General features: G+C 46.6%; 1 protein-coding gene across 1 annotated transcript; it reads left to right on the plus strand.

Moving 5' to 3' along the window:
* Nucleotides 1–10,021: 10,021 nt before the first annotated feature.
* LOC147102124 (uncharacterized) lies at nucleotides 10,022–12,359 on the plus strand. The gene has a single exon (XM_085964344.1). It carries the CDS (start codon nucleotides 10,089–10,091, stop codon nucleotides 11,586–11,588), a length of 1,500 nt encoding a protein of 499 aa, XP_085820470.1. The 5' UTR covers nucleotides 10,022–10,088; the 3' UTR covers nucleotides 11,589–12,359.
* The last annotated feature ends 2,433 nt before the right edge of the window (nucleotides 12,360–14,792 follow it).

Here is a 14,792-nt window from a genome sequence, read left to right on the forward strand (position 1 = left end):
GACAACGTTGGCCGAGTCACATGAGTATGTACCATGTACCTGGTGGGTGGTGTCCTCACGTGTGATGATGGTATCTGTGTTGATGATCTGGCATGTCTTGCAGAGGTTGCTGTGGCAGGGTTGTGTGGTGTCGTGGTCGCTGTTCTCCTGAAAGCTGGGTAATTTGCTGCGAACGATGGTCTGTTTGAGGTTAGGCGGCTGTTTGAAAGCGAGTAGTGGAGGCGTGGGAATGGCCTTAGCGAGGTGTTCGTCGTCATCGATGACATGTTGAAGGCTGCGAAGAACATGGCGTAGTTTCTCCGCTCCGGGGAAGTACTGGATGACGAAGGGTACTCTGTTGGTTGTGTCCCGTGTTTGTCTCCTGAGGAGGTCTATGCGATTTTTCGCTGTGGCCCGTCGGAACTGTCGATCGACGAGTCGAGCGTCATATCCCGTTCTTACAAGGGCGTCTTTCAGTGTCTGTAGGTGTCCATCGCGTTCCTCCTCGTCTGAGCAGACCCTGTGTATTCGCAGGGCTTGTCCATAGGGGATGGCTTCTTTAACGTGGTTAGGGTGGAAGCTGGAGAAGTGAAGCATCGTGAGGTTGTCCGTGGGCTTGCGGTAGAGTGAAGTGCTGAGGTGTCCGTCTTTGATGGAGATTCGTGTGTCCAGGAATGAGACTGATTCTGAGGAGTAGTCCATGGTGAGTTTGATGGTGGGATGGAACTTGTTGATGTTATCGTGTAGTCTTTTCAGTGATTCTTCGCCGTGGGTCCATAGGAAGAAAATGTCGTCGATGTATCTGGTGTAATGTTTCCCTGACTGACCTGTTTGGACACCATTCACACCTTTGACTGCTGTGATTATCTCTCTGCCGAGGTGTGATAAATGGCAGTTGGAAAGGTTACCTGTAAACATCTGACATGATTCTCTGACTATATAAGCTGTGTCTTTATGCATTTCTCCACTTCACCTGAAGAAGGAGCAGCGCTCCGAAAGCTTGTGATTTCAAATAAAGCTGTTGGACTATAACCTGGTGTCGTGTGACTTCTTACATTTGTCCACCCCAGTCCAACTCCGGCATCTCCACACCACAGAAAAGGAGAGATTAGGAAGGGTGATGGAAAGCTTGGTCGAAAACTATTTTATTCTTGCAGCCCTTATTGTCTCCCTAGCACCATAGTAAAAGTACTCCAGCAAATATGAATAGGCGAAAGTTAAAGAAAAAACCACGAGTTTGTCAACGACAATGGCCCAGAATTTATGGGGCCTATGACGGCGTACGCGAAAGGGCTGTGAATGGCCCCGCAAGTTCCAGGTTGCCGCGTGCGAATGCGCGAAAACCCGGAACTTGCGATATGTCAAGTTGCTCCTTGAAAGATCGTACGCATCCGCTGTAAATTCACTTTTGCTGGCGCAGAGTTGGGATATTTAAGAACATGAGAAATAGGAGCTGGAGTAGGCCATTTGGCCCTTTGAGCCTGCTCCGCCATTCAACAAGATCATGGCTGATCTTCTACCTCAACTCCACCTTCCTGCACTATCCCTTAGTTCCCAAAAATTTAGCGAGCTCTATCTTCAATATACTCAACAACTGAGCATCCACAGCCCTCTGGGGTAGAGAATTCCAAAGATTCACCACCCTCTGAGTGTAGAAATTCCTCCTCATCAATGGCCGACCCCTTATTCTGAGACTGTGTTCTAGATTTCCCCAGCCATATTTTGGTTCTGTCTTCACAAAGGAGGACACAAATAACCTCCCAGAGATGTCGGGGAACATAGGGTCTGATGAAGGGGAGGAACTGAAAGAAATCAGTATTTGTAAGGAAATGGTGTTAAGGAAATTGATGGGACCGAAGGCCGATAAATCCCCAGGGCCTGATAATCTACATCCTAGGGTACTTAAGGAAGTGGCCCTAGAAATAGTAGATGCATTGCTGATCATCTTCCAACATTCGATGGAATCTGGAACAGTACCCATGGATTGGAGGGTAGCTAATGTTACCCCACTATTCAAAAAAGGTGGTAGGGAGAAAACGGGGAATTACAGACCGGTAAGCCTGACATCAGTAGTGGGGAAAATGCTAGAGTCCATTATAAAAGATGTAATAGCAGAGCACTTGGAAAACAGTGACAGGATCGGACAAAGTCAACATGGATTTACAAAAGGTAAATCGTGCTTGACTAATCTACTGGAATTTTTTGAGGATGTAACTGGTAAAATAGATAAGGGAGAACCAGTGGATGTGGTATATTTGGACTTTCAGAAGGCTTTCGATAAGGTCCCGCATAAGAGGTTAGCGTGTAAAGTTAAGGCACATGGGATTGGGGGCAAGGTATTGACTTGGATAGAAAACTGGTTGGCAGACAGAAAGCAAAGAGTTGGAATAAACGGGTCTTTTTCCGAGTGGCAGGCAGTGACTAGTGGGGTACCGCAGGGATCGGTCCTTGGACCTAGACGAAGGAACTAGATGTAATATCTCCAAATTTGCAGATGACACAAAGCTGGGTGGGCGTGTGTGCTGTGAGGAGGATGCCGAGAAACTCCAGTATGATTTGGACAGGTTGGGTGATTGGGCAATATAATGTGGATAAATGCGAGGTTATCCACTTTGGTGGCAAAAACAGAAAGGCAGATTATTATCTGAATGGCTATAGATTGGGCGAAGGGGAAGTGCAATGAGACCTGGGTGTCCTTGTGCACCAGTCGCTGAAGGTAAGCATGCAGGTGCAGCAGGCGGTTAAGAAGGCAAATGGTATGTTGGCCTTCGTAGCGAGAGGCTTTGAGTACAGGAACAAGGATGTCTTGCTGCCGTTGTACAGGGCCTTGGTGAGACCACATCTTGAGTATTGTGTGCAGTTTTGGTCGCCTTATCTGAGGAAGGATGTTCTTGCCATGGAAGGAGTTCAGCGAAGATTCACCAGGCTGATACCTGGGATGGCAGGAATGACGTATGAGGAGAGATTGGGTCGATTGGGCTTGTACTCGCTGGAGTTTAGAAGAATGAGAGGGGATCGCATTGAAACTTATAAAATTCTGACAGGACTGGACAGACTAGATGCAGGAAGGATGTTCCTGATGGTCGGGGAGTCCAGAACCAGGGGTCACAGTCTAAGGATTAAGGGTAGGCCATTTAGGACAGAAATGAGGAGGAATTTCTTCACCCAGAGAGTGGTGAACCTGTGGAATTCTCTACCACAGAAGGCAGTAGAGGCGAATTCATTAAATATATTCAAGAAGGAGTTGGATATATTTCTTAAGGCTAAAGGTATCAAGGGGTATGGGGAGAAAGCAGGGACGGGGTACTGAATTTGGATGATCAGCCATGATCACATTGAATGGCGGAGCAGGCTCGAGGGGCCGAATGGCCTACTCCTGCTCCTATCTTCTATGTTTCTATGTTTCTATGAAACATTTTCTCAGCATTAACCGTGTCAAGCCCCTTAAGAATTTTATATGTTTCAATTAGATCACCTCTCATTCTTCTAAACTCTAGGGAATATAGGCCTAGTCTACTCAATCTCTCCTCATAGGACAATCCCCCCATCCCAGAAACCAGTTTAGTGAACCTTTGTTGCACTCCCTCTAAGGCAAGTGTATCTTTCCTCAGGTAAGGAAATATTCCCAATTCAATATTGGGAAGAATTGTTTTCGGTCCCCGCCACAAACTCCGTTCCCTAGCCACTGACTCCATCCGTCTCCCTAACATCTGTCTGAGGCTGAGCCACACTGTTTGCAACCTTGGTGTCATATTTGACGCTGAAATGAGCTTCCGACCACATATCCGCAGCATAACTAAGACCGCCTATTTCCACCTCCGTCACATCGCCCGTCTCTGCCCTTGCCTCAGCTCATCTGCTGCTGAAACCCTCATCCATGCCTTGGTTACCTCTAGACTTGACTATTCCAATGCACTCCTGGCTGGCCTCCCACATTCTACCCTACGTAAACTTGAGGTGATCTAAAATTCAGCTGCCCATGTCCTAACTCGCACCAATTCCCGTTCGCCCATCACCCCCTGTGCTCGCTGACCTACATTGGCTCCCGGTTAAACATGGCTCGATTTCAAAATTCTCATCCTTGTTTTCAAATCTCTCCATGGCCTCACCCCTCCCTATCTCTGTAATCTCCTTCAGCCCCACAACCCCCCGAGATATCTGCGCTCCTCTAATTCTGCCCGCTTGAGCATCCCTGATTATAATCACTCAACCATTGGTGGCCGTGCCTTCTGCTGCCTAGGCCCTAAGCTCTGGAATTCCCTGCCTAAACCTCTCCGCCTCTCTATCTCTCTTTCCTCCTTTAAGACGCTCCTTAAAACCTACCTCTTTGACCAAGCTTGAGAGAAGTGGCGGTAGGGATTGTGGATGCATTGGTGATTATTTTCCAAAACTCCCTGGACTCAGGAAAGGTCCCGGCAGATTGGAAAACTGCTAATGTAACACCCTTATTTAAGAAGGGCAGTAGACAAAAAGCTGGAAACTATAGACCAGTTAGCCTAACATCTGTGGTTGGCAAAATGTTGGAGTCCATTATTAAGGAAACAGTAACAGAGCATTTGGATAAACATAATTTAATAGGACAGAGTCAGCATGATTTTATGAAGGGGAAGTCATGTTTGAAAAATTTGCTCGAATTCTTTGAGGGTGTAACATACAGGGTGGATAAAGGGGAACCAGTGGATGTAGTGTATTTGGACTTCCAAAAGGCATTTGACAAGGTTCCACACAAAAGATTACTGATCAAGATAAAAAATCACGGGATTGGGGTTAATATACTGGCATGGGTGGAAGATTGGCTATCTAACAGAAAACAAAGAGTTGGGATAAATGGTTCATTCTCAGGCTGGCAATCAGTAACTAGTGGTGTTCCACAGGGGTCAGTGCTGGGACCCCAACTCTTTACAATCTATATTAACGATTTGGAGGAAGGGACCGAGTGCAACATATCCAAGTTTGCCGATGATACAAAGGTGGAAGGGAAAGCAGTGAGTGAGGAGGACATAAAAAACCCGCAGAAGGACATAGACAGGCTAAGTGAGTGGGCAGAGATTTGGCAGATGAAATATAATATTGGAAAGTGTGAGGTTATGCATTTTGGCAGAAAAAATCAAAGAGTAAGTTATTATCTAAATGGAGAGAAACTGCAAAGTGCTACAGTACAAAGGGATCTGGGGGTCCTGGTGCATGAAACACAAAAAGTTAGTGTGCAGGTGCAGCAGGTGATCAGGAAGGCCAATGGAATCTTGGCTTTTATTGCAAGGGGGATGGAGTATAAAAACAGGGAAGTCTTGCTGCAGTTATACAGGGTATTGGTGAGGCCACACCTGGAATACTGCGTGCAGTTTTGGTTTCCATATTTAAGAAAAGATATACTTGCTCTCGAGGCGGTTCAGAGAAGGTTCACTCAGTTGATTCCGGAGATGAGGGGGTTGGCGTATGAGGAAAGGTTGAGTAGGTTGGGCCTCTACTCATTGGAGTTCAGAAGAATGAGAGGTGATCTTATCGAAACATATAAGATTGTGAGGGGGCTTGATCGGGTGGATGCGGTGAGGATGTTTCCACTGATGGGTGAGACTAGAACTAGGGGGCATAATCTTAGAATAAGGGGCTGCCCTTTCAAAACTGAGATGAGGAGACACTTCTTCACTCAGAGGGTAGTAAATCTATGGAATTTGCTACCCCAGAGAGCTGTGGAAGCTGCAACATTAAATAAATTTAAATCGGAGATAGACAGTTTCCTAGCAGATAAGGGAATTAGGGGTTACGGGGAGCGGGCAGGGAAGTGGACGTGAGTCTAGATTCGGATCAGCCATGATCCTATTGAATGGCGGAGCAGGCCCGAGGGGCCGTATGGCCTACTCCTGCTCCTACTTCTTATGTTCTTATGTTCTTATGTTAAGCTTTTGGTCACCTGCCCTAATTTCTCCTTATGTGGCTCGGTGTCAATTTCTTTGTCTTATAATACTCCTGTGAAGCGCCTTGAGACGTTTTATTGCGTTAAAGGCGCTATATAAATACAAGCTGTTGTTGTTGTTGTAAGGAGACCATAACTGTTACACAGTACTCTAGGTGTGACCTCACCAATGCCCTGTATAATTGTAGTAAGACTTCTTTACTCTTATACACTAATCCCTTTGTAACAAAAGCTAACATACCATTTGTTTTCCTAATTGCTTGCTGAACCTACATGTTGAATTTCTGTGATTCATGTACAAGGACACCCAGGTCCCTCTGAATGCAAACATTTCAGTCTCTCACCAATCAAAAAATATTCTGCTTTTTTTTCCCTTACCAAAGTGGATAACTTCACACTTCCCCACATTGTATTCCTTTTGCCATGTTCTTGCCCACGCAGTCAACCTGTCTATATCTCACTGCAGCCTCTTTGCGCCCTCCTCACAGCTTACTTTCCCACCTAACTTTGTATCATCAGCAAACTTGGATACGTTACACTCCTTGACAGATCGTACGCTTCTGCTGTAAATTCACTTTCGCTGGCGCAACTACTGCCCAGCGAATGCTCACAAAACCCTTACACCTGGAAAAAGGCAAGTGCAAGGCCTTCTTAATCAGTGTAAGGGTTAAAATAAATGTTAAAATAATTTTTTTTAAATGATTTAAACATTCACTTACATTTAAAATTAGTTTAGGTTGTTTTTGTTATGTTTAAAAATGATTACATTTATTTTCAAAATATTTAATTTTTACTTTAAATGTTTAATTAAAGGGCCTTTTAATTAATTTTTAACCTCTGATCATTTATTTTTATTTAAGTGGTGTAAAATGTTATCTATTAGGTTATTCCTAATATGCTTATGGGGATTCCGTACGTAAATGGAATCCCCATAAGGATAATAGGAATCCCCCTTTGTGATTGGTTGGCTTGGCCCATGTGATCCTAGGGACATTTGCGAACCGCCTGTGCCCCCGGGATACGTGGGCCTTTACGCAGGCGTACGCCCGCAGGCCCAGGACTGCAAGAGTCCGAAGCTCCGGAGACACAAGGTAAGCACATCGTTTTCTTGTGGTTCGGCGGCGTACATGGTTGGCAAGCCTCCGACAGCAATTTACAGGCCAGTTAAATTCGTGAGTAAATGAAGCGATAAAACCTGAGAGTTAAGTTAAATATTTTATTAAATGTATTTAATTACTGTAGCTACAACAGAAACAACTTGCGTTTATATAGCAACTTTATGCACCTTTGGACGTTTTATTACATTAAAGGTGCTATATAAATATAAGTTGTAGTGGAAAAATGAAATCTCCCAGAGGACTTCACAGATGCTAGTGGAAAAACAAAGGGAAAACAAAGGTTATAAATGTTTCTTCATTGGGACAGTCTCAAGGATTCAAATCAATCACCAGGTCATTTGTGACTGATGATAACATTAAGAACATGATAAGAACTCCCCACTAGAGTGGAGCTAATTTACAGAACAAACGGGAAACTATTCAACCTCCGTCGCCTCCAGTCCAGATCCAAGGTCGTCCCATCCTCTGTCGTCGAATTACAGCATGCAGACGACGCTTGCGTTTGTGCTCACTTGGAGGTCGAACTCCAAACCATCATCAACACCTTCACCGAAGCGTATGAGAGCATGGGTCTTACACTAAACATCCATAAGACAAAGGTCCTCTAACAACCTGCCCCCCCGACACAATACTGCCCCCCCCCCCGATTATCAAAATCCATGACAAGGCCTTGGACAATGTGGACCACTTTCCATACCTCGGGAGCCTACTGTCAACAAGGGTAGACATCGACGATGAAGTCCTACACCGCCTTCAGTGTGCCAGTGCAGCCTTCGGTCACCTGAGGAAGAGAGTGTTTGAAGGCCAGGACCTCAAACCCGGCACTAAGCTCATGGTCTACAGAGCAGCAGTGATACCTGCCCTGCTGTATGCCTCAGAGACATGGACCATGTACAGCAGGCACCTCAAAGCACTGAGGTACCACCAACGCTGCCTCCGCAAGATCCTGCAAACCCATTGGCAGGATAGGCGCACCAACGTCAGTGTTCTTGCTCAGGCCAACATCCCCAGCATCAAAGCTTTGACCACGCTCAATTAGCTCCGATGGACGGGTCACATTGTCTGCATGCCCGATACGAGACTCCCAAAACAAGCGCTCTACTTGGAGCTCCGGCACGGCAAGAGAGCCCCAGGTGGGCAGAGGAAACACTTCAAAGACACCCTCAAAGATTCCTTGAAAAAGTGTAACATCCCCACCGACACCTGGGAATCCCTGGCCCAAGACCGCACAAAGTGGAGGAGAAGCATCCGGGAAGGCGCTGAACACCTCGAGTCTCTTCGCTGGGAGCAAGCAGAAGCCAGGCGCAGGCAGCGCAAGGAGCGCACATCAACTCAAGCACCCCACCCACCTGCCCCTTCAACTACCGTCTGCCCCACCTGTGACAGAGGCTGTGGGCTGGATTTTGATTGAGGAGGCGTGTAGGAGGCGGGACTACAACTTTTGGGGTTGTAGTCCCGCCTCCATCGAGTTGTGACCAACCCACGCGATTTTCACTTGATTGACCTTGTTGACCCTGCCCAGCGGGCTCAGCAGGCCAATTAAGGGCCACCCAGCAACAGGTGACACCACAGATTGACATTTCATCTGTCAAAAGCTTTTGACAGATGAAATATCAACGTTTGACAGCTGTTTGAAGCTGTCAAACACTGACAGCCTGTACTCCAAGTTAATTCCTTCCTCTCAGGCTGATTTAGAGATTTCTCCAGAACAGAAAGCTGAATGCTGCAATTTTTGACAGCTCGCAGCCATTCTGCTTTCTGTGCCGGTGAGATGAGGGACTCCCGAGACCTGAAGGAAGGAAGGCTGTAAAGGTAAGTAAATGTAAGTAAAACTTCTTTAAACACTTTACATAGAAACATAGAAGATAGGACCAGGAGTAGGCCATTCGGCCCCTTGAGCCTGCTCCACCATTCAATGAGATCATGGCTGATCATCCAAACTCAGTACCCTGTCCCTGCTTTCTCCCCATATCCCTTGATCCCTTTAGCCTTAAGAAATATATCTAACTCCTTCTTGAATATATTTAATGAATTGGCCTCAACTGCCTTCTGTGGTAGTGAATTCCACAGGTTCACCACTCTCTGGGTGAAGAAATTCCTCCTCATCTCTGTCCTAAATGGCTTACCTCTTATCTTTAGACTGTGACCCCTGGTTCTGGACTCCCCCACCACCGGGAACCTCCTTCCTGCATCTAGTCTGTCTAGTCCTGTTAGAATTTTATAAGTTTCAATGAGATTACACACACCAAACACACTTACCTCTGAACCCATGCACCCATCACTCACCTGAACACCGGACATCTTGAACCCTTCAGCCCGACGGTCCGCCTCGCTAACTTGGCGTGGTTTGGAGCCGTCGGGAATCCCACACTTCAGCAATAAAAATAGAGATTAGGCTAATAACTGCCTGTTAACTACCTGTTAACGGGCAGTTAATTGGCACTAATCCCCTTCCTGCCTCAGGGAGGCGAGTCCCAGCACAGGTTGGGTATCTGCCTCATTTGAAACTGGCATGGAGGCGGGTTGGGGGCGGGATGGGTTCATGCCCCCTGATTTCGAGATTTTAACCCCCCACACGCCTCCAATCCCGCCTCCACAGCCCAATGAAAATCCTGCCCACTGTAGGTCCCGCATTGGACTCATCAGTCACCTGCGAACTCATTTTTAATGTGGAAGCAAGTCATCCTCGGTTCCGAGGGACTGCCTAAGAGAGAAGAGAAGAACATGATACATCTTTTCCCCAAATAAAATAAGTTTGTCGAATAGTTTTTCGAAAGTGTCCCTTTAACAATAACGTTTGAAACTTTTACAGCAATCAAACTTGGCCATTGCTCTGTGGCCATTTCAATTGGTGAAACAATAGCAAGTGATTGGCAATTGTTTCTGGGAGAGTCGGTCGAGCTGTCAATCCGGGGCAATGTGGGCGGGACAGACACGAAACGTACACTGTCATAGGCTGAAACTGTGAAGTTGTGAATGGCTGGAAGTCACGTTGATCATGAATCTTTGAGCCGTGATTGGTTGGAGCGGCTGTCAGTCGGGCTCAGGTCCCGGCTCCCCGATGACGGCCTGGGAAGATGGCGCTGGCGTTTGCCGGGTGGTGTCTGAGGACACAGCAGGGCCGGGACACGGGAGACTGGGCGAGGAAAGTCATTGCTGGTGGCAGCGGGCTAAGACGCGACTGGTATCCGGGGCCTAACCTCGGCCCCGTGGGAGCTGGTGGCCGGCAGCGGCCCGGCGGCCGTTCGGAAACCAACTGTCGGGAGGGGGCCGGGGCCGGGGCCGCGCCTCCACCTCCGCCTCAGCCAATGGCAGGGGGGCTGAGTGCCCAAAGCGGAGCCATTGCTAAGGGTGCTGGGCGCCTGGAGCCCTGGCAGTCCATTGCTGAAGGTGCTGGGCGCCTGGAGCCCTGGCAGTCCATTGCTGAAGGTGCTGGGCGCCTGGAGCCCTGGCAGTCCATTGCTGAAGGTGCTGGGCGCCTGGAGCCCTGGCAGTCCATTGCTGAAGGTGCTGGGCGCCTGGAGCCCTGGCAGCCCCGATTTACCCCCAGGGACAATCCCAGGTGGGGGTCAGCACAGGATGGGGGCCGGGCAGTGCAACACCTCTCACGGGCTCTTGCTGTGCTGCACTTGCACCGCACTCAGCAAGAATCTGTGAATGGTCCTCCAGGTGGCCCACTCGGCAAAGAATACCCATCAGTGAAGCCCAGCCAGATGGTTGAGAGCATGAAATTTCCAGCGACTGGTGACCGCTCCTCTGGGGCTAGGGCACTCGGTGACAGTCGTGCATACACCGCTAAAGGGTTTGCCAACCATGGGAGTTGTTTGTCCTGTTACGCCTTGTTCTCTCAGAGGATGAATGACAAATACCATCATGGGCTTTGGAGCTTCCAGACTTTTAAACGGTTAATCGTCTCAAGTGCCTGTGCATCACTCCAGGATGGTAACCAATACTGGCACTGCCACTATTCTGTCATCAAAGTACTGCATCAGTGCCACTTTAAAGATGGCAAGAGGTATTTTAGTGGAAATAATGCTGTCCCACTTCCCCAAGGGAGCAACACAGTATACTATGATACTTTGAAAATCTCTCCCAATGCCACCCAGAGTCAGATCAAATCCGCTTACTACAAACAGTCACTTATTTACCATCCAGACAAAAATGCAGGCAGTGAGGAGGCAGCATTGAGGTTCACTCAAATCAACGAGGCATATTCCGTGCTGGGCAGCATGAGCCTGAGAAAGAAATATGACCGAGGGATTCTGACTCCAACAGATTTGCATATTGGGAAAAAACCTTTGGAAAAAGCCCAAGCCTCAACAGCAAAGCAATCACCGGTCAGGAGCTCATCAGATAAATTAAACACTGGAAAACCAAAGTTCAATTTCGACGAGTTCTACAGAGCTCACTACAGGGAGCAACTGGAGAAGGAGCAGATCCTACGCTGGAGAAAGAGACAGCTTCACAAAAGCAGGGAAAGTCTGGGGAAAAAATGGCATCTTCACAAGCTACTGGAGGTGGCAGTGTCTGTTATGCTTATTGCAGGGTTTTTCTTGTTGTTCAATAAAAACAAATGAATGTGAGGCTCCTGAGAGGAGCATTCTAAGACTGGAATATCATTGCGATTTCCTGTATGCCTGTTGCTACTTTGTCACTCCGGATAATGTGGTAAAACTGACGTGGTCACATTATAGTAGTCGTAGTTTGTAAAATGCACCCACCTTTGTAGTAGCTGACACATTCTTATAATTACAGCCTAGTAGCAGTGTCTGCCGTGAAGTAGTTCAGAACTTCATAAGCTGTCTTTACTCTTTACAGACACTGACTGTATTTCCAGCATTTCCTGTTTTTATTTATAGAACTTGCCCCCTTGTTTCTGGCTCTGTGATTAATAACATACTGGAGAGTCAATTTTAGTCTTGTCAGTTTTGTATGCTTGCTGAACTTGGGCTCTGTAGTTTGAAAATAGCTGATGCCTGCATTGTGACAGTCAATACTATTGGATCCTAAAATGATTTTTAAAACTGGAATAATTTCACCAGATGGTGCTAGTAAATGTGGGCTTAGGCTGATTTACACTGCAAATGTAGCATCAGTGCAAAGCAGTTCACTCTAGGTTATGATGGCAATCTGGAGTCAGGCACAGAGTAAGACTCATTTCCCTAGTCTTCCACTTCTCTCAGGATTCTGGATTTGCACTATAGCTTTACAAAATTTCAGTTGTAGTGTACATGCAGTTTCAGTTAGCTTCTACCTCTACAGACTATTCGCACCGAGTCTCGTTTACCCATGCTCGCTGACCTACATTGGCTCCCGGTCCGGCAATGTCTCAATTAAAAAAAAACAAACATTCTTTTATCAAATCCCTCCATAACCTCGCCCTTCCCTATCTGTGTAACCCTCCGAGATATCTGTGCTCCTCCAATTCCGGCCTCTTGTGTATCCCCGTTTTCATCACTGCACCATTAGTGCCTGTGCCTTCGGCTGCCTTGGGCCCTAAGCTCTGGAATTCCCTCCTGAAACCTCTCTTTACCTCTCTCTTTTTATGGTGCTCCTTAAAACCTACCTCTTCGACCAACCTTTTAGTCACCTGTCCTAATATCTCCTTATGTGGCTCGTGTCAAATTTTGTTAGAAGCGTCTTGGGATGTTTTACTACGTTAAAGGGGCTATTGAAATGGTAATTGTTGTTTGTTAAACAGTATTTGTGGGGTATTACAGCATGAAAATGTGTAACTGAGTATGTCCCTACATTTTACCTGCTACAGAATCAGTTAAAGCTTCAATTCTAGGACTTGGGTACTGCTCAAGCCATTAGAAAATGAGAAAGTCTGACAAACAAGTATAAGTAATGGTGTGGCGCAGTGTTCGACTTTTGTACAACCATTTCATTGGAACAGGAGCAGGCCATTCAGCACCTCGAGCCTGTTCAATCAGATAATGGCTGATCTGTACCTCAATTCCATTTATCCCGTGTTTGTTCCATATCCCTTGATACCCTTACCAACATAATTCTCAGTCTTGAAAATTTCAATTGACCCAGCATCCCCAACCTTACGGGGGAGAATGTTCTAGATTTCCACTACTTTTTGTGCGAAAAATTTTAAGATTGTGCCCCTTGTTCTGGCCTCACCACCTGAGGAAATAGTTTCACTATCTATCCTATTGAATTCTTTAGTCATTTTAAAGACCTCGATTAAATAACCCTTCCACTATTACTCATCACTAAATCTAGTATGGCTTGTTCCCTTGTTGATTCTAAAACATTTGTTCCAGAAAACTGTCTAGAATGCACGCTAGAAATGTGCTGCCTTCACGACTTGAGCTGTTCTGCTTCTCCGAGTCTATATGGAACTGATAGCTGCATTGTTTTTGCTGCATGCTTCTCCTATCCTCACGGGTAGCAAGTATATTGTACCTGTAGGATAGAACCAGATTCTGTGATTCCTCTTTCCCGGCCTCGACTAAGTTCCCCTTACCCTGCTGACTATCAGTCACCCACTGCTGTTCCTGTACCTGTATCTCTACGTGGTGTGACTGTGTCTGGAATAAACTTTCCAGATATTCCTCCCTTTCCTTTATGTGTTCTGAGTGTCTCTAACTTGCGCTCCAGCTGAACGTCTCTGAGCCAGAGTGACTCGAGGCATTTCCCACAGGTGTGGTTATCCGGGACAGTCTCAACTGTCCACAAATTCCCACATTCTGTAGTCCCGACACACTGCACTGTTGTGCAGCAGTGGCTGCAGTCATGTGCTGTAAGAATAAGGTGCTGAATTGCCCTTTCTGTTGGTGCTAGTATCGGTCTATCCTGAAGTAGACTTCAAATCGTTGACTAAAGTGTAAAGTTCATCTGAGTCTGTAACACTATAGTATTATCAGATACATCCCTGGAGCAACATTACCTGCATCAGACTTGTGTTCGAGAATGAGATAAGACATTGCTTATGGTTTTTGGACTTTCTGGTGACAAACTGATTGCAGCAGGCGGTGAAGAAGGCAAATGGTATGTTGGCCTTCATAGCAAAAGGGTTTGAGTACAGGAGCAAGGATGTCCTGCTGCAGTTGTACAGGGCCTTGGTGAGACCACACCTTGAGTATTGTGTGCAGTTTTGGTCACCTTATCTGAGGAAGGATGTTCTTGCCATGGAAGGAGTTCAGCGAAGATTCACAAGGCTGATCCCTGAGATGGCAGGAATGACGCATGAGGAGAGATTGGGTCGATTGGGCTTATACTCGCTGGAGTTTAGAAGAATGAGAGGGGATCTCATCGAAACTTATAAAATTCTGACAGGTCTGGACAAACTAGATGCAGGAAGGATGTTCCCGATGGTCGGGGAGTCCAGAACCAGGGGTCATAGTCTAAGGATAAGGGGTAAGCCATTTAGGACAGAGATGAGGAGGAATTTCTTCACCCAGAGAGTGGTGAACCTGTGGAATTCTCTACCACAGAAGGCGGTGGAGGCCAAGTCTTTAAATATATTCAAGAAGGAGTTAGATATATTTCTTAGAGCTAAAGGGATCAAGGGATATGGGGAGAAGGCAGGGACAGGGTACTGAGTTTGGATGATCAGCCATGATCTCATCGAATGGCGGAGCAGGCTCGAGGGGCCGAATGGCCTACTCCTGCTCCTATCTTCTATGTTTTATAATGTATGTCCCTGGATTGGTCTAAATTGTGCCCTGTCTTCAAGAGGAGAGAATTTGGAATTTTCCAATTTGATAAGTAATTAGAATTACAAACAGTGGCTTTGTGAATACTGTGATCGGCTTCACAATTGAACA

Source organism: Somniosus microcephalus, chromosome 22 (assembly GCF_052327205.1).
Source record: "Somniosus microcephalus isolate GS21.2 chromosome 22, FLI_Smic_1.0, whole genome shotgun sequence".
In the NCBI taxonomy this organism is placed as follows: domain Eukaryota; kingdom Metazoa; phylum Chordata; class Chondrichthyes; order Squaliformes; family Somniosidae; genus Somniosus; species Somniosus microcephalus.

Bases quoted from the DNA above. Each gene is read 5' to 3' on its own strand.
- LOC147102124 (XM_085964344.1), top strand. From the start codon at position 10,089: ATGGCGCTGGCGTTTGCCGGGTGGTGTCTGAGGACACAGCAGGGCCGG.